Source organism: Lemur catta, chromosome 1 (assembly GCF_020740605.2).
Source record: "Lemur catta isolate mLemCat1 chromosome 1, mLemCat1.pri, whole genome shotgun sequence".
Classification (NCBI taxonomy): Eukaryota; Metazoa; Chordata; class Mammalia; order Primates; family Lemuridae; genus Lemur; species Lemur catta.
Window position 1 is genome coordinate 213,679,317 of NC_059128.1, and position 27,126 is coordinate 213,706,442.

At 34.5% G+C, this 27,126-nt stretch overlaps 1 protein-coding gene across 3 annotated transcripts in view; it reads left to right on the forward strand.

Moving 5' to 3' along the window:
• Nucleotides 1-383: 383 nt before the first annotated feature.
• TP63 (tumor protein p63) overlaps nt 384-27,126 on the forward strand; it is a 212,833-nt gene continuing 186,090 nt past the window's right edge. For 2 of the 3 annotated variants that reach the window (XM_045539918.1, XM_045539919.1), the window contains exon 1: nt 512-573. In XM_045539918.1, coding sequence (XP_045395874.1) covers nt 512-573 — 62 coding nt within the window. Of the gene's footprint in view, nt 574-27,126 lie in introns of all 3 variants that reach the window. The other variant, XM_045539921.1, reaches the window with a different exon arrangement.

Here is a 27,126-nt window from a genome sequence, read left to right on the forward strand (position 1 = left end):
ATCCTCGAATCAAATCAGTACACAGATTCAAGAAAGTGTTATTTAGCTGCAGCAGGGTGGACACTCATCAGCTCAGTTCTGTTACAAAAGCCCAGGCTGCTGAAATTAAACTCTGATGCCATTCATGCCAGCATCCAATCACGAGAGAGATCAGAAGTTCAGAGATGCCTCCACCTCCAAATTGCCAACAACAAGTGTGGCTACTATACGTCAAAGACTCTAAAGCCGTGATAGAGGGGGAAAAACAACTTTAGAGAGGATGCCCAGCTGGTAAGAATCAACTGTTTATGATGTTTTAGTCACTTGATGAATCTCATTGGCTAAAATCAAGAAACGCTCCGCCTATTTGCAAATATGTGTGAAGGGGGGAAGTGTCTAAACTTCTATGTCTGATAGCATTTGACCCTATTGCTTTTAGCCTCCTGGCTTCTTTATCTATATATACACAGGTATATGTGTATATTTTATATAATTGTTCTCCATTTGTTGATATCAAAGAGAGTTGAAGGCAATGAATTTTGAAACTTCACGGTGTGCCACCCTACAGTACTGCCCTGACCCTTACATCCAGCGGTGAGTTTAAACGTGACATAACTTCTATCAAAACTTAATTGGAGTGCCTTGTGTATTATAAATGTTTCTTCTGTGTACCAAGAGCAATCCCTCCTTGTTTAGTGAGCACAGTGATATTATTTTGGACTTTCTGTGGACTTAAAGTGGTCTGTGAACATATTTCCTAAATTTCTCTTTTAGTTGATATCTAGATCTACAAAGTGACAAAGTTTGAAGACAGTCTTCCCACTTTTTAAAAATCATCATACCATTTTAAGGTGTTTAAAATATATTATTTGCCTTGCTCAGCACCCACTCACCCAAGAAGAAGAAATTTCACTGGGCAGGGATGTAATAATCTATGGATGATCTTTAAGTCCAGATAAACACCAAATAATTTCATTTATACATTACAAAATAGATAAATAGCCATTGTTATACAAAACAGATTATGGCTTGTCATTTTGGTTCTAAGGAATATTTTCTTTCTGGTATGTTTCATAACAAACCTCATCTTTTGACAAATTTGACTTTTAAAATCTGTTATTATACAGAATTTTATTTATGTTTATGGAAGAAACATTTGCTTAGTGAGAGAGAATATTAGTGAGAGTGCACAATTGTGTTCGTATGTGTTTCAAATTAGACTTTGCTATTTTTAAACTGGTAAATGAAATCTGAACAGTGTTTTTCCAGTCATAAAGTTATGGGAGATATTCAAGTCGTATGTAGTGGTGTGATGTTGTTAATTTAACAGCATGAGATTTTGTACTTTATTTTATAAGACTAATGAGAGAGGTCCTGAGAGTGTTGATAACGGTGGAGTTACGAAGGGTTAACTTGTCATTTACCACCTGTGTCTATTGGAGCCTCATATTAGAAATGGATTCAGCTCTCTCTGGGCAGGACTCAGATTATGAAAGTGTGATCTTTTCTCATTAAAATGATTTGCCATTGTGTACAACACTAATGTGGACTATGTGGAGTCTGTTTCTCTTCCTGTGAGATTTTTGGTGGGCTCTGTGAGAAAGCAGAAGAGGAAAAGCAAGACAGAAAGATAAATGGAATGGTGAAGAGAAAAAAAAAAACGTGAGGAAGAAAAAGGAAGGAAAGGGAGGAAGCAAGTTTGGGGTCTGCCAGGTTGAAATGAGGAATGTAAATGGTGATTTGATTCCTGCCTTGCTGTCTGTCATAAACAACAATATTAGCAAAAATGAATGGCTCTGGAGTTTATGTCCTTGGATAACTTGAAAATTAGATTTAGTTGGAATTGAGAATTGGGTCAATAAAAAAAGCAAAACATCAAAGATTTTCTAGTTCTCGAAATTTTTTCCAATCTCAAAATGATCTATTCCATTAAACATATTTGGAAATAATGTTGTAAGAGCATAATTGTGCTGAAATATTAGCCTTATAATGCTTCCTTTGAGGGCATCTTTCATAAAGTAGGTACTTGGATCCACAGAAGCTTCAGAAGGAACTTTCTTCTGTTGACTAGCCTCCCACACTTTAATTCTGCACACCTCTGTCTAGAGGCATTCCTAGTGATTGATGAAGGAAGCCTATAAATATAAATAAATAAGGAAATTGCTTTTTATATTGCCCTGACATCCTTTTAGTTCACGGAACAAATACCATCTCAGTTTTTAACATACTGCAAATATTCTAAGCAGTAACAGTATTTTTATTTTTTTTTTATTTCAGAATATTACTGTTGTACAAGTGTTTGGTACGGATTGCTTTTGTACTGCTTACACAAAGTTATAAGTGTGCTCATCTCCCAGATATTTTTAAATAGTTTTATATTTTCCTAGAATGCCTTGAGCTTTAATCATGGTGCCTGTCAGTTTGGGGGAAAGGAGGGGAGCACGTAGAAGAGCTATGAGGTTGTGGTTCAGGATGGTCGGAGGACATTTATTTGCCTAAGAGTTGTTTTAGGAAAGAATGTGTACTTACAATTTGTAATGAAAAACCTAACTATTAAATGAACATAAGAAAAATATGTTACTGGTATCTACTCTGTGCAAGGCACTGCGTATGCAATTATGAATAAGGTATGCCTATAATGTTCATTCATTTAACCCCATAGTATTTAAGTCTTTAATATCAGATATATTTTCCTCAAATATTGTAATTGTTTTGCCACATATATAAGGGACTGAATTATTACTATTTTCCCATCTATACTACTTAGTGAATAAGTGAATGAATAAGTGAAATATCACTATATGAAATCTATATGATACTGTATATTGTCAAAACAAGGATCAAACAGTACTTTCTTTGGTGCCTAATGAGTGAATGGGTTAGCAGACAACTCTTGTAGTTCTCAGTTTACAAAATCTATTTTAAGAAAGACCAAATTTAATCATTCCATAATTATAGTCATCTACATAGTTAAATTTGTCTTTATTGACCTTGTCTTCAGAAAGGAGTCATGAAAGATAATTTTTTAAAAAAAAAGAAAGAACAGGATATCTTGATATTATTAATTCCAAGCTACCTTAACTCATGAATTTCCTTTTGTCATCAGAGAACAGAATAAATGATAGATGCGATTGCTATTTATTACTGAATGTTAATGCTATTCCAAAAAAATCCAGTTTTGATACACATTTTAAAATACTATGATAATAATTCTCAGTTAAAATTGAGATTTCACCTTCTGTTTTTCTTTTGTTCCCCTTGACCATGTTATGCATTTAGTTGTGCTCTGATGTTGATGCTAATTTACTTTAGTCTTTGCAAAAAACTTATCTGAAAATAAAAATGGCAGTTAAAACTATAGAGCTTATTAAATTTCTCTTTTGGTGATATTGACCATTACAAAAGAGAAGAGAAGTTGAATAAAATCACAAGTGTTTTCATTTGATTACTAACTTAATTTTAACAAAAATATTGAAGCATAGATAAAGTTATGCAAGATCAATAAATAAGTCAATGAGTTAATTATTTCCTTATAAACACAATGAGTCTGTGCATTATTTTTTATTAGATTCAAAATGAATCTAAAATTTAGCATATGAGAAGCTAAATCTTTGTGAATTTATTGTTTGGGTTATAATTTGGGTCTTTTGCATTCTCTTTTAGAATTACCATATAGTTTGTAAATTTACTTTTTAACAAAGTAATTATAATAGATTAAATTCTTTCAAAATGTCTTTTCAAAAAATAAATCGATTAAAATGATAAAAATGAATCAATATTAAATTTTGAAATAATATGATAACTGAGGGCTAAAAATAAACATCATTATAATTTGAACCGCTGGCAAAATGTTTTGATTATTTTTCTCAGTCACCCTCTACTCCAAAGAAACATCAAACTGATAAAAATACTATATGGATCAATAAGAAGTGTTTCTTGTGTGAATTACATATTTGTCATCAATTTTATGCTTTACCAGCTTAAAAGTCAAGTTTTTTAACGTGCTTTCTAAAAATATCCCAAAAGGAAGGGTGGTGGCAATGAACTTACAGTGGAAGACTGTTTCTTTTGTCAGATAAAATTACATGAAGGTAGATGCAGCTCTGTGTTAGGTGTCTTCCACTGGCTTCTCCAACTACCCCTTATCCTTCTTGTTCTGTGCCTCAGGAAGCTGACCTGTAACGATCGATCGCTGTAACAGTTGCTTTCTTCTCTGGTTTCCTGTTGAGTTCAACCAGTGAGAACCTCCAGCAGAAGAGTGAAGTTGCGGTATTAGTTTCCCTGGCCAACTCCCTGTTGGGTTTTCTACTAAAGGCTGCAGGTTCTGTCGGAGGCCCTTGCCACAGGCTCAAGTCTCTTGAGTTTAAGCAACTACTCCCCACCCCCCTTGTCTTTGAACTTCAGGATGGTAACCATTTCCAGCCATTGTTAATTCCCGAGAGCCGCATCGTATCCCTTACCTTCATTAAACTCTCTTCAAGTACCCTTTTTTCTTGCCAAGATCATGGCAACTACAAGCATAAAAAATATGCCCATAGTGTTATTTATGTGCATATGAAGACTTCCAAAATGATTGATGCAGCAATTAATAATATAATTTAAATTTCTGCTGTGGGGTAAAGGATGTATCCATTCATTTCAATGAGCAAACCAAGTTTTAGCCATCTCCATAATCACTGTTTCTCTATCTGACTGGAAGAAATGGGCCAACGTGCTTCAGTCTGTGTATGTTCTTTTGTATATTCAGCCTGTGTATACTCAGTACTTGCAGAAGACAGGAAGAATTGGATTTACTTTTAATTAAAAGATTAAATTACATTTTATCTGCAGGATCTAATGTAGTTGTCAGCAAGAAAAGGTGCTTCAAACTCTTGTAATTTTCAAAAGAATAAGTTTCAAATACCTTTATGACTAACTGAGGTTAGCCAAAGGTGCAATGCTGTTGTAACTCTGTGTGCTGCTTCTGAGCTGTAAGTGCAGTGAAACAGCAGTCAGGGAAGTGTGTTAGTAGAGTGCACATAGGACTTGTCAGAAGACCTGGATTGTAGTCTTACCTACACCAGTAACTGATTATGGGACCTTCATAAAATCACTTGAATCATCTAATTCAAAGTTCCTCATAAGCTAAATATGGATAACAACCTCTGATCTGTTCACAGCTAGGACTTTGAGAATTAAATATCAATCCAGCTCAACTCTGAAATGTATACCTGTAGTGTACAGTAAATCCTCACTTAACATAAAGTTCTTAAAAACGGCAACTTTAAGCAAAACGATGTATAACGAAACCAATTTTACCATAGGTTAATCGATGTAAAGAGGAGTTCCTGCAGCATATTTCTGGTCACAAAAACATCACCAAACTTCTCAATATAGCCCGAAAAGACTTCTGATATTAAACACTGAGATAAATGTGAGCTATACATACATTTAAGAAAGATTAATAAAAACAAGTAATATAATTATTTATCCAATTTTTGGTGAATTAGTGAGTGATGGCAGCTATAGTAGTGGTGGGTTAAATCAAGGAATAAATGTTTGTAAATTGAAACTTGTAAGAATCTCCTACCACTATGCAGTTAAAAAACAAACAATAACAAGTTAAGTATGGGCGACTTGCTGAGCACTCTCATACCACACTGTTTATCATGGTGTATTTATCTGATTATAATACACTTGACAAATTTTTATTTTACAAAAATTTGTATAAATTCATTTATTTTCTAATCCATCTTATTCTAGGTCAGGGCTTCAGGTGGGCAGAGCCTATCCCAACAGCTCAGGGCACAAGGTGGGAACGAGCCCTGGACGGGGTGTCATTGCATTGCAGAGCACTCTCTCTCTCTCTCTCTCTCTCTCTCACACACACACACACACACACACACACACTCACACTCACACTCACTTTCTCACACACACACACACACACACTCACACTCACTCATACTGGAACAACTTAGACACAGCAGTTAACCTAACACGCAGATCTTTGGAATGTGGGAGGAAGCTGAGTACCTAGGGGAAAACCCCTGAAGACATGGGGAGAACATGCAAACTCTACACAGGTCCCAAGCTGGAAGTTGATTTTTTTTCTCATCAGTTATAAGGAAATGATGTTGAACAAAATGACATTATTCAAGGACCTACTGCATTGTTCAGTTCTACTGTTGTATATATAGCACACCAGCAGACACGTGCTTTTTCCCCAGCAACAATCGTGTCCTCATGTAGGCATCCCTTGAGTAACATTTTGCTCCATATCAAGTTTTATTATGGGTCTTGATATCATCTTGGCTTGTCTCTTTCAATTCTTGTGCTTTTGAACTGAAGAATCTGAATCCCAGAGGGGTTAAGTCAATTGCCCAAAATCACATAGCAAAATAGTAGCAGAACCAGGATGAGAATTCAAGTCTCTTGACTAGCAGTTCAATGCTAGTTCTACCACAAAACATAGCATTTTATTAGATTTGTATAAAATGTTAGAGTTAACAAAGTGTTTCCCAGTGTATTATTTATCTCCTGTGAGGTAAGCAGGTGTGGTGGGCCTCCAAAGATACTCACATCCTAATCCCTGAAACCTGTGAATATGTTACGTTACATGGCAAAGGAGAATTAAGGTTGCAGATGGAATTAAGGTTACTACTCGGCTGACTTTAAAATAGTTGCTCCTTTGGGTTTTCCAAGTGAGCACAATGTAATCACAAGAGTCCTTAAGAGTAGAAGTAGGAGGTAGAAGAGTCAAAGTGATGTGAAGTGGAAAAGGACTTGCCAGGCTACTGGCTTTGAAGATGGAAGGGAGTCATGAGCCTAGTAAGACGCGCAGCCCCTGAAGCTGAAAAAAGGCAAGGAAACAGATTTTCCCCTGCAGCCTCCAAAGGAATGCAGCCCTGCCAACGCCTGTATTTCAGCCCACTGAAACCTATCTCAAGCTTCTGTCCTATAGAACTGTAAGATCACAAATTTGTGTTCATTTAAGCCACTAAGTTTGTGGTAACTTGTTATGGCAGCAGTAGGAAACCAGTCCACAAACTAGTGGAATTTTTATCCCCAAACTGTAGATACGGAAACTAAGACTATGTTTTTTTTGCTTTGATGTGTTTGTTTAAATAAACTGTACCATAATTTACTATGTTTTTATGGTGCTAAGAGGAAAAGGTGGAAGATATGATTGAAATACAATCCTTGACCTCAAGGAATCCAAAGTAGAACTTCGTGCATGGAATTAATACGAGGTGCGAGGAAGTGTAGAAGGATGCTGGAGAAGCTGCCTGGGACTGCAGGTGCAGCACTCACCCTGGAGGCAGCAAATTGGAACGGTGATTTCTGTTACCAGTTTCTGTTAAAGTTCCTCAAACTTTAGATAGATCTGATTCTTAGATGGTAACTCTAAAATTGTGAAGCCCAAATTTAGATTCAGGAAACAGGAATATACATGCCCACTTCTCAGGTATTGAGAGAGTTCGGGTGGAGCCTTGCAATTGCACTGGACACAAAAACAAGCATTTTTGATTCATGTAGTTGTCAGACCACACTTGGAGAAGCAGTTCTAGACCTTTTGGTGCTATAAGGTTCCCAGTTAATTTTAGGTTTGAGATTACATAGAGCCTCCCTCTGAGAAATTGGGAGTGAGGGGAAGGAATGCAAGAGCAGCATTTTTATCAAGCACCCATCAGCTGACTTTAAATGACTTGTTTGTTTGCACACCCAATTTTGAAAAGCACTACCTACAATGAGGCAAATGTGGACCCACTGCCCCAAAAGAAACTCATAAAAAGGAAATCAGAGATAATGAACCACAGAGACACATGCGTTTCCAAAAAGAGACTTCATGTTCTCACTTTACTCAAAAGCCAAATGGATTGTGAGATTAAAGTGGCAATTTTCAATCTCTGTTTCAGGACAAGAGAGCCAAATTTCTGATTAGCTGTCTTGAAGCTCAAATTTGTTCTGACAGTTTCTAATTCCTTTAAAGAACTCACCAAGGCATAGTCCTCAAGCAACAAGTGATGGATGGATAAAACACTATAATTACGATCAAAGTCCAAAGACTCCATCTATGTAATTACACACTTCCTAAACTCTGAAAGTCACTTTGTTCCACTGAAGATAGGATGAGAAATGGACATGGGTGACGTGTACTTATTGGTTAGTCAAGGCTTTGGAAATGACAGTTATTAACATTTCTGTTTTACCTTAAGCCATAGTATTTGAGGGATAATATAGAGGGAAAGAATTAATTGTTTCCATTCTTATTTTTATTGTTTGCCTTCCATTCTCCACTTATATCTGACTCTCTTACTATGAATTAGACTCTTTGAGGTTTAGAATGGAATCATTAAGCTTAGAAGAATAAATGTAAGGTCTCAAAATCTCTTGCCACTTTCAAATTTCCAGTTCCTTTTTCTTTTGTTTAAAATGAGCAAAATTAATCTGTCAACTTGAACATCAAACACTCATTCTCAAATTCCATTAAGTCAGGCAGCTCTCTTATAATTGAGGGCAAAACCAGCATCATAATAATGTTAAAACCGAGGAAACATTTTGACTCAAGAAATATAAAATGGAAGCTTGTGTGATAATTCAATCAGCCATATGGTTACCTAGAGTATATTTTTAGTCTAAGTTTTTTTTCTAACAGATATTGGTGTAGATTGGAATAAAACACACAAATTCATGATAGGGAACTATAGAGACTCTTGCTGTTAAAGTTAAGTATGTTATTCCTAAGATTGTTGGTTGCATTTAACTTAACTCCCTATCATAGCCTGACATTTCATTGAGGTAATCAATTTTTAGAGCTTTCTTAAAATACCTAACTTTAAATATTTTATTTGAAAGTCATCATTAGCTTTTTTTTTCTAGCTCTAAAAAACTTCCATTTTTCTGCTTGAATTTTATAGTGTCATTTACTTCTTTACTATGTAATTAGAATATAATATTCATTAAAGCTTTCAATGAGGAAATTCACTTTTTTCCAACTTTTCCATGACATTGCAACCGCCTCTAAATAAAAAGTGTTAATAAAATGTATCCTTCCATTTTATTTTTCTTTTAACACTTTTGTTATCTCAGGCAATGAATGAAAACTTTATGCTTGACAGAAGTTTTCAAACTAAATTGTGAGCAATCAAAAGACTTCTAGTAAAAATGAGGGATTTTTCTCTAGCATCTTAATTGATACTATCTAATATGGTAAATATTTGCACCTGCACAAGCTATTTTTTAGTATCCTGTAGAGGCTGATGTGGCTTCAACTGAGATTTCTTTACTAAAACTTGAAATATTAATGAATGATTTATCTTCAAGTTAGTACTGGTGCAAATGTGGTCCATCTTCGATGTAGCATTCACACACAATTTCTACAGCCTCATGTTAAATCACGTCTTCTTCTTGAGCAAAAGGCTTCAGTGATGCCCTATGAATGCACTACCCAACCTTCTCTCTGGCACGCCAGGTCCCTGCTTATCTCCCTGTATAAAATTCATATACAATTTTACTTCTGCATCATAAAGCCTTAAAAGCAGTAAAGTGGAAAGGTTGCTTTTTCCTCGACCTTTCAACTTCCCTTCTTTTCTTTCTCTTTTGTAGAAGCTCTGCATTTCTTTGCTTCTTTATAATGCAAGAGTTTACCTCAAAAAGCTAAAAATACCACAGAGTACTTTTTTAAAAACCAGTCCAAGCTTTGCTTTGAAAAAGTGAAATTGAGCCATTTTGTAAGCTAAAGTAAGAAATTGTGACAACATATCAAAGATAAAAACACATAAATAAAACTGACAAAATATGTCTTTGGATTTTATAGGAAATTTGTGTTTTAGTATCTAGCTTATCTGAGTTGTTACGTATATTTTTAAAATATTTGTAAATTAGCTAATATTTAAATTGGTAACTACCGTTTGGTTGGGGAGACAAGGAGAAATAGGAAAAGAAAAACAATGTCTTCGATAGTTCAACCTCATTGTAAACTTTGTACTTCAGTTTGTAGTTTGAATACTACAAAACTATTTAATAATGTTCAACAAATATTTACTAAAGTAAATGCAGGATATGTGACAAGAAGGTTAAAATTCCAAAGTTATTTATTTGCTTTTACTCTAGCAAATCTGATCCTAGAATCATCTGAATTAAGTCTGAGGTAAAAGAAGATCTTTGAAGTTCAGGTAGAAACATAAAATAAGTGTCAGAGCACTTTAGGATCTCTCAGAGGACACATTTTCAGATGCAAGTATTTGTGGTCTCAGCTACTGGGGAGCTGAGGCAGGAGGATCACTTAAGCCTAGATAGTGGTCCCCAACATTTTTGGCACCAGGGACAGTTTTCGTGGAAGACAATTTTTCCACAGACCAGGGGACGGGAAGGATGGTTTCGGGATGATTCAAGAGCATTACATTTATTGTGCACTTTATTTCTATTATTATTACATTGTAATATATAATAAAATAATTATAACAACTCACCATAGGTTGGGGACACCTGGCCTAGGAGTTTGAGGTTGCAGTGAGCTATGATGACACCATTGCACTCCAGCCTGGGCAAAAGACCTTTTCTCAAATTGGAAAAAAAGTATTTGTGGCTTGCTATTAATGATATCCCAAGAAATATTAGACAAATGACATGTTTCCAATAATCATGGAAGCCAACAAAGAAAAATACAGTTATATAGTTGTTTTCCATATCTTCTTGTAGGTCTATAAATTTTAATACCATTACAGAAGTTATAGTTTCAATGATGTATTCATTATATAATTTATATAATAATTACTTTCCAGCTGTCATGTATTTTTACAGTTATCATATAAGTCACTGCATCAGGATCTCATTATATCAATATAACTTAATATATTTATTATTTCCCTTATTTTTGAACATGTGGTTGTGATTTTTGTTATAAATTTACCATATTAAATTTGATTATAAATATATTTAATTATGACTATTATACAGCCACCTTTCTTTTGAGTTATTTCCTTAGGATAGTTCAACGTGACAAATATTTAAGGAAAGCAAACTATTAATAATACATGTTAAATCTACATAAAGTGCCATGTAATTTACCTGCATTGTATGATATAATAATAATTTTTTTAGTTAATTCACATCTTTAGTTTGCAGATGAGGAAAATGGTGCTTAATGATAACTGACTTGACTAAGATAACCTAACTAGTGAGTGGAAAGACCTGTTTGAACTTTCATTCTCACCTGAGCTGGGACCATCTTACCAAAGACTTTGCTGTTCCCCACAACATGTCACCGCCTAAGAGAGGGCTGGCAAGTATGAGGATATATACTTTTTTAAGTTTCTGGGAAATGTTACTATTCAAACAGATATGTCAATGTATTTTGCCAAAGAATTCCAGCTTTGAATGTTGTTATTTTTAAATTCCATTAATTTAATAGATGTAAAATGACATGTGGTTTTAATTAGCACTTTTTTATTAACTAGGACAACTATGGAAACCACAATTACTAATTTTAAAAAATCTCAACTTTTGATCCTGTATTTTTCGAAAATGAGGATGAGACACGAGCAGCCAAATATCTAGTATTTATTGAATTCTTACTATGTGCCAGGAACTGTTCTAAGCACCACACATTTTTGACTTTATGCTTTTATTCTCAAACCACTTTAAGAGGTAGTTACTGGTATTGTTTATTGCTGAGCAAGAGATGGTAATATAATGTTTAAGACACTAGATTCTGGGGGCTGTGTGCTGGGTTCAAATTCTCACTCTGGCAAATGTTAGATATCCTAACTTAGTCTCTTTATGTCTTCTTCACGTACAAATAAGAGTGGTGATAGGATTACCTACCTGACTGGGTTGCTTTAAGAACTAAATGAGTTAATTATATAAATAGCTTAAGATGTATCTGGCATATAGTAAGCACTATGTAAGTGATCACTCTTACTCTTATTTTGTAGATGAAGAAATTGAGGCACAGAGAGGCTATATAACCTGTCCAGGGTAAAACAGCTGGACACGGGTGGAGATGGGTGAGATCCTGATTTCTACCACATCATGTTTTTTATGGTCAGTGCCTTAATTCTCAGCAAATTCTATGTAGGAATGATTTTTAAACATAAATAAAATTTAGGACAGAAACTCTAAAAACTAATTTAACACTCTAGAAAAATTATCTGTCTAAAGAAGGAATATGTTTTCAAGTATTATTCTCACAATTAATGCAAACCCAGAGAATCAAATTCTAGGACAGACTATTCTATCTCCGGAAATAAATGTTTCCATCAGAATAACTAGGACCTTCCAGGCAGGGACTCAACTTTGAAAACTAACAGTTGCCCAGTTTGGAAACTGACTGGCACTTACTTCAAAAGCTCTACTTTAATTTATTTTTTAAACACTCAGTGCTTTTGCTCCCTAGTTTCTATTGATAACTCACTAATCTCTCATTCTCTAATTTATGTTACTAAAATTGGAAGATGTGGCTAGAATTCTCTTCTACATACTCTTAACCCTTTCAGATTCATCCTACTTTTTTCCCATTTCCACTCTACCAATGAGATATTTTCCCCCAGTGTCCTATTTTGACTTACTATCGTTAGAGCAAATTTTCTTTCCATCTCTGTTCTTTTTGTTTCTTTATACCTTTGCTAGCTTGTCTTAACTGAAAGGGGAACTTTCTGTGCAAACATTAATGTGGCTCATTGTTTTTCAGTAGAGGCAATGCCTTTTACACTAACTCATTTTCCTTCAGGGGTCCAGAAGAAGAAACTAACATATTTCTTGGACAATACTGCTTTTTTCAGATCACCATTTACCCACTTTTACTCCAACCTCATGTTATCTGAAATCTCTGCCATCAAAGTGGTTTACTGACCTTCATGACTATACACTGACCTTCAGAACACTGTCCACTTGGCTCCATTTTCCTCTTTACTGTAGCTTCTGCCACCTCTTTGGGAACTCCATTTTCCTTTTGATGACCTTCCCATGTATTGTCTCACAGTCCCTCTGCTTCTTCAGCTCGAGGTGCTCCCAATTCCACTCCATTCCAGTTACCAACCCACACAACCATGTCCTGGACTTCATCATTACCTGAAATTATTCCAGTCCAAAATCATGCCACCTTATACTTTCTTTCTGGTCACAATCTCTTGCCCCTTCAGCCCCTTTAACCAACTCCCAACCCCCAACTTTCACCAAAGCTGTTCCCTCTGCACACCCTCACAACCTTCCCTGGAAAATTCAATTCCTTCTTCAAGGATAATCTTAATTTGTATTTATTTCAGAATGTATTTTGTGTGTAACTACTTAAAAGTTCTTTTGACCTACTAGACCCTCACTACTCAAAGTGAAGTACATGGAATCATACAAAATTTGGAGCCCATATCAGTCCTACTAAATGAGAATCTGCATTTTTGCAGGAACTCAAGGTGATTCATTAACACATTGAATTTCAGAAGCATTGCTCTACCTAGTGGGTCCTAAGGTGTGATCCTAAAAGCACAACAACAGTAGCACCTGGGAATGTGTTAGAAATGCCAGTTCTCAGGCCCCGGCTGAGCACTACTGAATTAAAAACCTAAAGTTACAGTCCAGTAATCTGTGTTTTAAGATATTCATGAGGGGTTTCAGATGCACGCTAAAATTTAAGAAGCTGGCTATACAATTGATAAGAGTAGGGACCAACTTGTTAATTTTGGCATTTCCCATAAGTATAGAGTAGACATTTTACAAATGCATAGTAAATGAATGAGAGAATGGATGAATAAATGAGCTAATGAACCTTTTACTTATCTTTACAAATAATGTTTTTTGCTTCTTCTCTCATATGCCATAGAACTTTATTAATACTTATTGCATGGTATTTATATTTACTTAAATGACTAAGCTCTTAATTACATCTGAATGTATACTATGTCTAACATTGAATCTTATACATAGTTGGTATTTAATGAATATTTAATTTACTTGAAATAATTTTGTTCTATAATTTTCTACTTTTGTTCCCTCCTCCCACACATTTACCTTTCCTTTCCATGATACATTGTTTTAGACCAAGTGAAAAACCAAATAGAAGAGATAAGATGGGTGGGGACCTGATCTATTGGAATTTGTCCTCTCATTACAACAGAAGTAAATCTTAGGAAATGAAGTTGAAAATGACAGTGAGAAAGGCAAATTAATCTTATCTGAGACCAGAGGTGGTTGCTGGCCACACTCATAATTTATTCTTCAATAAAATGGCTTTGGTTGCCATGTTGAACCATGTGAGAACATGTGCAGTGCAAACACTGTTGGAAAGCAAGGTAGCTTGGGTCTGAAAGCTTCTCTGGTCACAAGGGATTACCATGATTTTCATTACCCAAAGAATGCTGTTCAAATTCAACCAGTGGAAACCCTGACATGAAATTGTCAGGCTGGATAACTAATGCTACTCTTGGCAGCAGCATCTCATGGATCCTTTCATTGAATAGGGGTAGACTATAAATAATAGCATTTGTTTAGCACTCAGTCACTTCCAAGAACTCCAACAGCCCTAACAAATTGACATCACTGTTCCTTGCCATCTTGCATGTGGATAGTTTTTAATACAAGTTGAGGAGGGTCACTATAACCAGATAGCAACACAAATGCTATTGTGGTCCTTCAATTTGACATCTTACGCTAACAATAACTATTGTGTCATTCTGGACTTTTTATTAATAAGTCATGCCCTAAAACAATAGGTCTTCAATGGGATAGTAAAAATTTCTAAAAGTGTAAATATCTGTGCTAAGACAATGATTGATTCCTATATCTAAGTTTTGTGATGAGAAGTTCACCAAAGTCATTAAATATGACCTATATTTCTGTAATCTTCCTCTGAGATGGCCTGACTCCACAGGTTCTCCTCTGCTACCTTCTTTAGTCACACAGTACAATCCAGAAAGCTTAGAGAGGATTAATTGATTGTGTTTTCCGGAAAAGCCATTGCAAGCTCTACATGGCTGGTTCTTAGGGAGATGAGAGGTGTCTTTCAGGAAGCCTGACATCCTTCTTTCTTTACCTCATCCTGCAAGGTATAGCTGCCTGATCCTTGGGCATGCAACCCTTGGGGAAAGGTCAAAGCCAAATAAGGAAGGAATGTTGACTTAAAAAAAAAATAATAAAAATAAAACATGGCTTTACCCTCCCTCATTCCATGGTATAGCAGTTTCAATGAATAAAAAAGTAATAAAAATCATGAGCTTCAAAACAAGTAAACTAAAGAGTGTGCATTAGTTTTAAGAAAATTGTTATGTATTTCCTTTACAACAGAAATATTGCTGCTTTGAAAGAAATCAACATTAAGAGATCTTATGACTTCACCTGCATTTTATACCTAAGAAATTAAAAAATTTCTGCATGGAAAGATGAAACTAATTTCAATGGTTTTTACAATAATATTCATTAGAGATATGTTATCATCAGCTACTCAAATGAAAGTATATGGTTCCTTTAACTTTAAGAAAAATATGTTTATAATATAGTTTCAAAGTTTTTAAGCAAAAAGAAAGAGAAGGCAGAGTAGAAGGGAAAGTCTTTCAATGACAGTGTGTGTTCAAACGTCAAGCCCCATATTTGTTGTAACCTGGCCCCCTTCCCTTCACACATTCCCAGTCCCCAGTTTCTTACTTCGCTGTTGTGTTCCATATAGTACACATCATCTCCCAAAATACTACTTGTCTATTATGTTTATTGTTTCTTGTCTGTCTCTTCACACTGGAAGGTAAGCTCCGCGAAGGCAGGATATTTGTCAACTTTGTGCTCTTATTTATCCCAAGCACCTGTGACACAGCTTGGTACATACAGGTGCTCAGTGAATAACTATTGAAGGAATGAATTATGGGGAAATAGTTAATAAATAGTTTTTAGCCACATTTGCTTATATTTCTTTTCCTGGTGGCTAAGATAAGATTTCTTAAAAATGACTGAAAAAAGACTTATTGAGAAAGAGATTTTTTTTCCTCTCATTAGGAAAAATGAGGTTTCATGGGGTTGGGTAACTGACTCTAAATCACAAAGCTGGTTAGTGGGAGAATTAAGACGTAGCAGTCAGCATGTCACACTCAGAATTCGTGTTCTCACTAAGCCTTGCCACCTTTCCTGTGTGTAAATCTAGACATTTCATTTGCTCAAATCCTCATAGTTGTTTAGAGTTTTGTCCTATAAAACCCTTTCACATATAGTATTTGAGCCACAGAACTATTACTTTCATTTTATAGACAGAAAAGCTGAAGGTTAGAGAGAGAGTGACTTGCTGAAGATCACATAGATACCTAATTAATGGCAAAGGTAGGATTCAATTCCTGGAATCTAGTCACATAGCCTTGTTATTACATATTTATCTCTTGCAACTGTTCATTTAAAAAATGTACTGAGTACTCTCTATGCGCCAAGCCCTATCCCAGGCACTAGTGAGCAAAAACTCATCCATGCTGTCATGAAATCATATCTTCAGTCCATAAATAAGCACATGATATGTTGGGTGGTGGAAAGTCTTTCCATAAAATTGAGGCAAAATAAGTTATTATATATATAAAGAATGATAGTGTTGAAAAGAGTGCTATATTAAATGCAGTGGTCGTCTAATAAGGGTTCTCAGATTAAGAGACCCTGTGACTTCAACTGCGTTTTAGAGATCTGAGAGGAATGAGGGTTGAATTTATCAGAGAAAGAGCATTTTAGGCAGGGAATGCAAGAAGATCAGAGTGGCTGGAACAGAGTAAGTGAGAACAGGGAGCCAGGGAATGAGCTCAATTGTTAGGGAGCAGGGGTGTGAAGGGTGGGTATAAGAAAGGATTGATTTTTTTTCTCTGATATTGGATTTATCGTCTGTCTTACAGTTTAAAGAATCACTTTTGTTGTGTGCTGTGTGGGGAACAGAAGTAGAGACCAAGTCTAGGGGCTGTTCTGTATGAGAATTGATGGTGCTATTTACTAAGGTGGTGAAGAGTGGTAGTATCAAAAACACATTTCATAAGTTTGCCAATAGAATTGTTGAAGTTTATAGGGTTGGGTCTTAGTTCTGCCTTGGGTGTTATCTGTAGGAGGGCATCTGGTTCCTACGGATGGCATTACTGAGTGAATATATGTCAATCCAAAGCTGGTTCTCAACCGTGAGAGCTTAGAAGCCTAATTATTAAACACAATCAATTTCTTGTTTAATGAGACACTCAAAGATTGATATATGAAGATGAGAAAACCAGTGCATCACCTCTTACAATGAGAAATATGACTATCTTGAATAAGCTTCTGTTGGCTGATCAGTGTATTCTTTTCCTGTAGACATATTGTAGGGGATACCAAATTAGATTCAGAATGTTTGTCGGTGAATACAGCATAGCAGAAAACTAGGAAATAGATGGATATTTTAATAGCTCGGTGCATCCATTTCCCTATAGCTAACGCCATAAAGATATACACGTACTCTTATTTTACTCATGTTCTTGGTCCAGGACACACATGTGCCAGGACAGAGCTGGAAACCCTATGGTGAGAACAAACCCTTCTCTCTTCTAATTTCTCCATCCTTACCAATGACTAGTACACCTTCCACCAGTCTGACTGGCACATTTTTCCTTTAGATATGTTAACATATTTGGTAGATTTCACTCTAGTTTTGGCCTGACGTCAGTCTGTCTCTTTAATGACTTTGTCAGTCAAATCCTTTACTCATAAAGGTCAATCAATCTTAAGTTTCTGTATTGTTCCCATGATATATGACCATTATGACCTGTCTTATATAATTTTCTAAAATTCTAATCAAAATCTTATCTGTTAAATTTAGCTGACTGAATCAAAACGTGTGATTTCTTTTCAAATCATAGTATGTGCTGGCCACTTTTTTTTCTTAAATCATGATACTCAAATAAGTTACTTTTCCTGATGTCTCAGTTGAGTCTGCCTAAAACTAGACTTTTAAAATATGTGGCATTTAAGCTTTCATGAGCTGCTATGGTTAAGCAGAAATTCACTGAGCGTTTAATTTTCTTAAAGCTTTTGCTCTAAACCATGTTTAATTTATAATAAGGTATTTGTCTAGTTTTCTATAACCTTTATATTTTTAAGGGATTAAATCTAAGCAGATTCTTAGTCTTTGTTATTTTATCACAAAAAAATAGTGTGTTAGGAAGAAGCATCTCAAGTCTTTCATGTGGTCATTTGTGCTTAGGGGAGAAATGGTTGAATTTCAGCTCATCCTCCACTAGGGCTGAAGAGATTAAAGAATCAAATGATGATTAGGTCTTCTCTTTATGTGTGTTTATGTAATTCACGGTAAATGCTATATACCTAATCTGCCATTTATTTGTGAGACAACTTCATACTTGTATTAGCTGAAGCTGGGAAAGCTTGTGGCCCATTTGCTACTAAAATGTCTTAAAGTACAAAAACAGTTGAAGTAGCCATTAAACATAAGAAATAAATATTTAATTAATTAAACAATGTTAATACAAGCTATTAAAAATGTTCTGCAATTATTCCAAATAATCAAAATGATAGGGATTGTAGCAAAGTGAAAAAATATAGATTTTGAAACTGACATGTATGTAAAAAAGATAACATTTTTTCTACATACTATAGGACAAGAAAGCCAGTTTAATTTTAGATTAAATGATGATTTTGTTTACTGGCTTTGATATTAGAATATAAGAATATCTCATGTTACTGTTTTGAAATTTTACTAAGGAGTAAAAAGTAAGCACATTTTTGGTATATATTTTTTTATTTTTGTATAAATTAATGTTAAAATATACTATACAGCTCAATCTTTGTGGGAGAGATATATTACCAATCAATGTTTACCTTGTGAGAGACTAGGGTTCTCAGATATGCCAATGTCATAATGGCTTTTTATAAAAATATCTAAATATCTAAAAAACAAACTAAAGAAATGACCAATAAAATAAGTAAGCTGAAAAATCTAGAAATTACAAAGCCCTTTCATATATGTTATGTATTGATGACCTAGTTATTTAGAAAGTTCTTGTGTACAAGATACACCCCACACTCAGATTTCAACATACAATCTCCTGGCCCAACTCTTTCATGCCATGTCTTCCTATTTCCTGTTGTCACATGCCTTCAATGTCACTTCTTGTTCAGCTTGGTGAGGTGGATGGGACCTTAATTGGGTTAGTGGAGAGAAGCCAAATTTTAGCTTTTGCATTCCACTGAAAACTCCTGGATGGAAAGATCTTGGAACAGCTCTTGAACTGTAGCACTCTGCAGTCAATTTTGCACTGATTTTAAGCTTTGATTGTCAGTGAGAAATGCCATCGGTAATCTGTTCATGGACTCACAGAATTTGGGAGAATGAAAGGATCAATTGTGATCATTTTTGGCTGCTTTTAATCTATTGGAATACAATGTAAATGGAAATTGAGATATCTGCTTCTGTAAAAGTCATTAAAAATTATTTAGGCACACTTCTAGTTTATCCCCCAAAGGTAAAGAGCTTAGAGGTTGTCACTCCCTTTTACAATAAGAAAAAGCTGGACAAATCAACAACTTTTCTTGGACCCATCAGAGAACTGAGGTTTCAGGACAAATTGCCACCACAAAATCTGGACAGATGCATCTGAAGAGACTATTTAGCTGGAGCAGAAGCCATGAAGTGGTAGAAACACTTAATTGGTAACTTTGATGAATTGTTGGAGGCTGTATGGACTGTCTTAAGAGTGGGAAACCCCTTGGGGCTTTATGGGGGCTTTATGGGGGCTGCAGTCTTAGGGGAAATGCACACATTCCTGGGCTTTTCTATCAAAACCCCCATCAGGTTCTCAATGTGAGGATCGGAGTAAGATCCCTCTTGAGAGGGGAGGGGAAGTGGAACCATTGTGTAATATACAAATTTTTCTCCATAACTTCACAGAATGCCTATTCTCCTTAAGAAAAGACTTTGTCAGGGGCTCATTCCTGTTGGGAGAAGGGGATTCTTCCCACTCAGGTCCCCAACAAGATTAATGTTTTAGTAAGAAAGAAAAATAACATATCAACAAGATCATAGAATAAATGAAGAATAAACAGAGATAAAATAAAATATTTATTTTTCTTAATTGAACTAAAATAAAGCCATTTAAAACAACAATAGTAACAATGTTTGGGGTGATTAAAGCATGAGTAACAGCAGTGTCACATAGAATGGGAGAAGAATAAGGAGTTCTCTATTATAAGATACCTACACTACATGTAAGGTAGTATTGTGTTATTTGAAAACAAACTTAGATTGGTTAAAAATGCATATTTCAATTTTAGGGTAACCACTAAAAGAGTGTTTAATTATAATTAATAAATGGAGATAAAATGGTATTATATAATATGTCAAATAAACTCAAAGAAGACATACAAGTGTGTTGGGGGGGGATGGTGGGCAACAAAGAACACATGCAATGGATAAAAAACAGTTCCAAACATGGTGGATATTAATCCACATCAACCAATAATCAACTTAAATGTGAATGGTTTAAACATACTAATAAAAAACAGAGATAGTCATGATGGAATAATTTTAAAAACCAAAATAATATAAGCTGTTTATAAGAAACCTGCTTTAAATATAAGAACACAGATAAGTTAAAGGTAAAGGCATGCAAATGATATACCATACTGACACTAATAAACCAATATGGAAGAGCTATATTTGTAAAGGACAAAGCAGACTTCAGAACAAGGAAGTCTGAGGGGCATTCCATAAAGATAATAAAGTCAATTATCCAAGAATACATAACAACAGTAAATGTGTATGCACCTAACAATTGAATGTCAAACACATGAACCAAAACCTAATAGCATTGAAAGGAGAGAGAGAAAAATTCACTGTTAGAGTTGGAAATTCCAACACCAAAAACTGGAAGCAACCAAGATATCTTTCAATAAGTGAATGAATAAATAAACTATAGTGCATCCATACAATGGAATGCTATTCAGCAAAAAAAAAAAAAAAGGAAAGAAGCATGCAATGAAAGACATGATGAATTTTAAATGCATATTGCTAAGGGAAAGAAGCCACTCTAAAAAGTCTATATTGACCCATGTTCACTTGGCTGTTGGAAAAAAGAAGTCTCTATACTGAATGCTTTCAATTATATGACATGCTAGAAAAGGCAAATGTATAGATATTTTAGAAAATCAGTGTTAGCCAGGGATTTAGGGTAAAGGAAAGATTATTGAATAGATGATACATAGGGGATTTTTTTTCGGGCAGTAATACTATTCTGTATGATACTGCAATGGTGGATTTATGATACTATGAATTTGTCAAAACCCATAGACCTTTGCAGCACAAAAATGAAGCTTGATGTATATAAAAGGGGTTGTAAAGGTGCTGACCTAAGTAACTTTAGAAATAAATGGAGACCATAAGATGACAGGCAAAGAAACTAGACATAAAAAATTCGCTCTTGTTGATAAAGTTGTTATATGTGGAAATACAATTTAACAAGTCTGGAACAACACATATATACTAGAATTGCACAATTAAGCAAATGGGTGGTAGATGGTGAGATCCATATTTCTCACCATTGGAGTGGGAGATTACAGATAAGCAGTGAGAGAAAATGAGAATGATTTATGGAGTAATGGATTTGAGGTAAAGACATAAGTATGAATTTATATATACATTATTATAGATATAGATGTTTGCCTATAGAAATATTTAGCAATATGTGTATATTCAAGGGTTAGTATACACTCATATATTTCCTTGCTCAATCAGATAAGAATCTAGAAACAATGACATCCCAATAGGAATGAGCATGTTGCTTGATTCCCTGACTGGTTATAAAAGCAAGGAAACCCTATTAGTGAAAAATCACACTTCACATCCTGAACTTAGTGAAAATTGTACTTATCATCCAGAACTTGGTTTCTAATACCAGTCTCTTATACCTGTTTTTAATACCAGCGAATCTTGGGAAAATAGTTGATTGTTGGACTCAGGCAAGACATATACAATATAAACCTGGAACATCTTGTAGTTCCAGAAAGTAAAGATTTGCTAAAAACAAAAAGCAAAAACAATCCATAAAACATAACGATGGGTGTATGTCAAAGGTACAAAGGCATCAGCTGAAGAGCTCCCAATACCCAAAACAAGAACAATTTCCATAACAAAATTAATAAAGTAGTATTGGATTGTAAAACAAAATATTAAATATTCACAAGTCCATGTGGATAAGAGTAAATTATTGAATAACTGAATAAATTATTGAATCAATAAATAAACATGGGAGAATAGACAAATCTCCTAAACAGAAGGATTTCACATAATTTATGTAGATATTCTGCTCTCAAGGAGGTGAAGCATAATTCCTCAATCCTTAAGTAAGAGTACAGTATGGAAAGGGAGAAAAACGATTTACTTAAAAGCAGAGAAATTTTACAAACTCTACTCAGACAGGTGATCAAGATAAACATCAAAAGTGACAATTCAAATAGATAGTACGTGCCCTTAACATGATGTGATAAAATAATGGCCCTTTTTTCATGTGGTTTTCCTTCTAAAAATTCATAATCCTAAATCTAATCATGAGAAAACATTAGGCAAATTCAAATTGAGACGCATTCTACAAAATACCTGACCAAATAGTCCTCAAAACTCTAAATGTCAAGAGAAACAAGGAAAGTTTGAGAAACAGTTAATAACTAAGAGCCAAATGAGATATTATGAATAAATGTAATGTGGCATTCTGTTTGGGATCCAGGAAAGGAAAAAGGACATAAGTAAAAACTAAAGAAATCTGAGTAAATTATGGACATTTGTTAATAATGTATCAATATTGATTCTTTAATTGTGACAAATGTGTCATACACATGTATGATGTTAATGGTAGGGGAGACTGGCTAGGGGTAAATGGGAAATCTGTCCTATATTTGCAATTATTCTGTAATTATAACATCATTCTAAAGTAAAAGTTTATTTTAAAAAATAGGCTTCTTTCCACTCTGTAATGGATGATCTTGTGAATAAACATTTATAGTTTATGCTCATTATAGTACATTGAATTCATTTTTAAAATTATTAGGTTATCCTTGTTTTTAAAATATATGGCACAGTATTTTAATTCATTAGATAAGTTAATTATTTTTATTCAGTCACTGAAAGAAATGAAAAATAATTATTTTTAATTAAACATATGACTTCTCATGTCTACTTTCATCTTGCCTTTTTGGGGGGGTGAAGAGAGGTTCTTTCCTCTATTTCTGTTTCTTAACCATTTGTTGCTATAGGATATAGTTTATAAAGAACACCAAAGATGAGTAAATAGTTGGAATACTAATTTGACCATTACTTATCTATATAAACGTGATTAAGAGATTCTTTCCAGGACTTTATTTCCCCTGTGTGAAATGAAGAAATCTGAGTAGATTAAGGGACTTTAACCTAATATATAGCTTCTATAAGCCCCCTGAAATTGTTTGCAAATTTAGCTTTTGCAAAATAGATGTTTTTCTTGGGTGAAGTTTTATAGTTTTGATCATATTCTTTAAAGAGTCAGTTACCCAAAAGTGGTAAGGCCCTCTCTGGCTCTGCTGATTTTTATAGCTGGGGTATTCTGTGGAGACCTGCTCTGACTAATGTTTACAAATACCAGAGAGTATCAAAATGTTTTTAAAACACCACTTGAGTTCTGTATACCAGTAATTATAGTTAAAAGTATAAGATACATCTTGAATTAATTTTTGTGAGTGGTGAGAGATATGGATCCTGTTTCAGTCTTCTAGATGTGGCTATCCAATTTTCCCAGCACCATTTATTGAATAGGGATTCTTTTCCCCAGTGTATATTGCTCTCTACTTGTCAAAGATCAGATGGCTGTATGTAGATGGTTTTATATCTGGGTTTTAAGTTCTGTTCCATTGGTCTATGTCTCTATTTTTGTGCAAGTACTATGCTCTTTTGGTTACTATAATCTTGTAGTATAGCTTAAAGTCTGGCAAAGTGATGCCTCCAGATTTGTTCCTTTTGCTTAAGGTTGTTTTGGCTATTCAGATTCTTTTCTGGTTCCAAATGAAATGTAGAATTACTTTTTCTAGATCTGCAAAACATGACATTCATATTTTGATAGGGACTGCACTGAATATGTAAATCACTTTGGGTAGTATGGACATTTTAACAATATTGATTCTGCTGATCCATGATCATGACATGTTTTTCCATTTGTTTACATCATCTCCAAATTCCTTCCTCAGTGATTGATAAATCATTTTGAAGAGATCTTTTACCTCCTTGATTAAATATGTTCCTAGGTATTTTATTTTCTTTGTAGCTATTGTGAAAGGTATTGAATCTTTGATTTGGTTCTCAGCTTGACTGCTGTTGGTGTATATATAGGAATACTACCGATTTGTGTACATTAATTTTCTAACCTAAGACTTTGCTGAATTTATTTATCAATTCCAGGAGTCTCTTAGCAGAATCTTTGGAGTTTTCTAGGTAGAAGATCATATTATCCGCAAAGAGCTATAGTTTGATGTCCTCCTACTCTATTTGAATACCCTTTATTTCCTTCTCTTCCCTGATTGGTCTGGCTAGGATTTCCAGCACTATGCTGAATAGAAGTGGTGACAGTGGGCACCCTTGTCTTGTTCCAGTTTTGAATGGGAATGCTTTCAACTTTTCCCCATTCACTGTGATGTTGGCTTAAGATGGATCACAGACTTAAATCTAAGACATGAAACCATATGAATTCTCAAAGAAAATATTGGAAAAACTCTTATAGATATTGGCCTAGGCAAAGAATTTATAAAGAAGACCCTAAAGGCAATCACAGCAACAACAAAAATAAATAAAAAGGGCTTGATTAAATTAAAATGCTTCTGCACAGGCAATAAACAGAGCAAATAGACAACCTACAGAATGGGAGAAAATATTTGCATGCTATATATCTGATAAAGGGCTAATAACCAGAATTTAAAAAGAACTCCAGCAAATCAGCAAGAAAGAAATCAAACAACCCTATTAAAAAGTGGGCAAAAGACATGAACAGAAGCTTCTCAAAAGAAGACAGACTAATGGCCTGTAAACATATGAAAAAATGCTCAACATCACTAATCATCAGAGAAATGCAAATCAAAACCACAATGAGATATCACCTAACCCCAGTGAGAATGGCTTTTATCAAAAAGTCCCAACCAATAGATGCTGGCATGAATGCAAAGAGTTAGGAACACTTATATATTGTTGAGGGGACTTTAAACTACTGCAACCTCCGTGAAAGATATTATGTAGATTCCTAAAAGAACTAAAAGTAGACCTACCATTTGACCCAGCAATCCCACTACAGGGTATTTACTCAAGGGAAAAAAAGTCATTTTATCAAAAAGATGTCTGCACTAGAATGTTTACAGCAGTATAATTCAGAATTGCAAAGATGTGGAATCAACCCAGATGGCCATCAGTTCATGAGTGGATTAATAAAATGTGGTAGATATATAATATGGACTATTAATCAGCCATAAAAAATGAATTTATACCTTTTGCAACAATCTGGCTGGAACTGAAGACCATTCTCCTAAGTGAAATATGTAAAGAATGGAAAAACAAATACTATATGTACTCACTATTAGATTGGAGCTAACTGATCAGCAGTCATGTACACAGATGGAAGTAAAACTCAGTGGAAATCATACAGGTGGGAGTGGGAAGGAGGGAGGTGGGGATGTATGAAATTATACTTAACGGGTACAATGTACACTATCTGGGTGATGGGCACACTTACAACTTTGATTCAAGCAGTACAAAAGCAATCCATGTAACCAAAACATTTGTACCCCCATAACATTCTGAAATAAACAAACAAAAAAGTATAAGATAGGCTCTGGAAGGACTCAGAGTTGTCAGGAATCATGGAGTCTATACCATTTAGGTCCTGTTTCATTAATGAAAGACATCAAGACCCAGAGGAATGGATTTATGGAAACATCAGCTTAAAACATTTGACAGGATCTTAATTTAAAGTTGTTAGATTATCCCTTGAAGTCCACAAAGTTGAGCTGCTACAGATCTGAAAGAATGTCAGTGCCAGTTTCTGGCAAGATGAACTAAAACATCTAATTCATAATTTGAATGTCTCATCTCATTCTTTCATTTTCATTCTTTCATTTACTTCTACATTAGCAAACAGTGAGGTTTTAGTATGTGTCAAGCATAGTGATAGGTGCTTTGAATACAGAAACAAGTATGTAGCTATCATTTCTTGAATGCCTACTAAGTTCTTTAGCTCAATTAATTCTTAAAACATCATAAAAACCTAAAAACATGGAAATTTAGAGAAATTACATTATTTATCCAAAGTTATACGAAGAGAGCAAGTTGCAGATTTGAACTTCAAACTTAGGCCTGACTGCTCCCTAAGACTATATTCTTTCACCTTCCCTACCTCAGCAGAAGACCTGCTCTTGAAGAACTTAGAGTTTTATGGGGAAATAGACATATAAAACAATAATATACATGTAAACAACAATGACAATGTCATAATACCTAGAAAAATCATTCAACATAAATTTGGCATCATTTATTGAGGGCCTATATCATTACTAAAATCCTTTTAATAGGTTAAAAATATAAGAGCAGAAGAACTATGCTCAAAGTCATATAGATTTTTTAATAAAAATTCAAAATGACAAACTTTAAAACTGGAGGAAATGTTCCAAATCTGCTACTGCTACCTCATTTTCTAACTGAGGAAAATAATGCTCTGAGATGCAACATGCCTTGACCAGAATCCCATAGGAACCAGAGTCTAAGGTGAGAAACCTTGACTCAGAATTCAAGACTTGTGGTTCTGTGGTTTAGTCAAAATGCTATTTTTAAGATTTCATTTTTTTTCTCCTGATCAAATTTCAGCAAAATATAACAGTAGGACTTTATTATTTATATCTTTTCTTTTAAAATCTTTTAGTATTTTCAGGCTATTGCTTAATATTGTGCTTGGATATTAAATATGATAGTTTCATCTATTTTCATAGTGAATGAAATAGTAGTATTTGTTTCTGTGCAGTGTTTAATGAAATTTTTAACCTTGTATATATGCACATGGTAGAAAGCTGTTAATATAATTTTAGTAAAGACAGAAGGGAAATAGCTGGTGGGGAGGCAGTATTGTGCTGGAGCTAGCTGGTACCTGCTCATAGCAGCTAGTTATTAAATTTTCAGAAATTTTG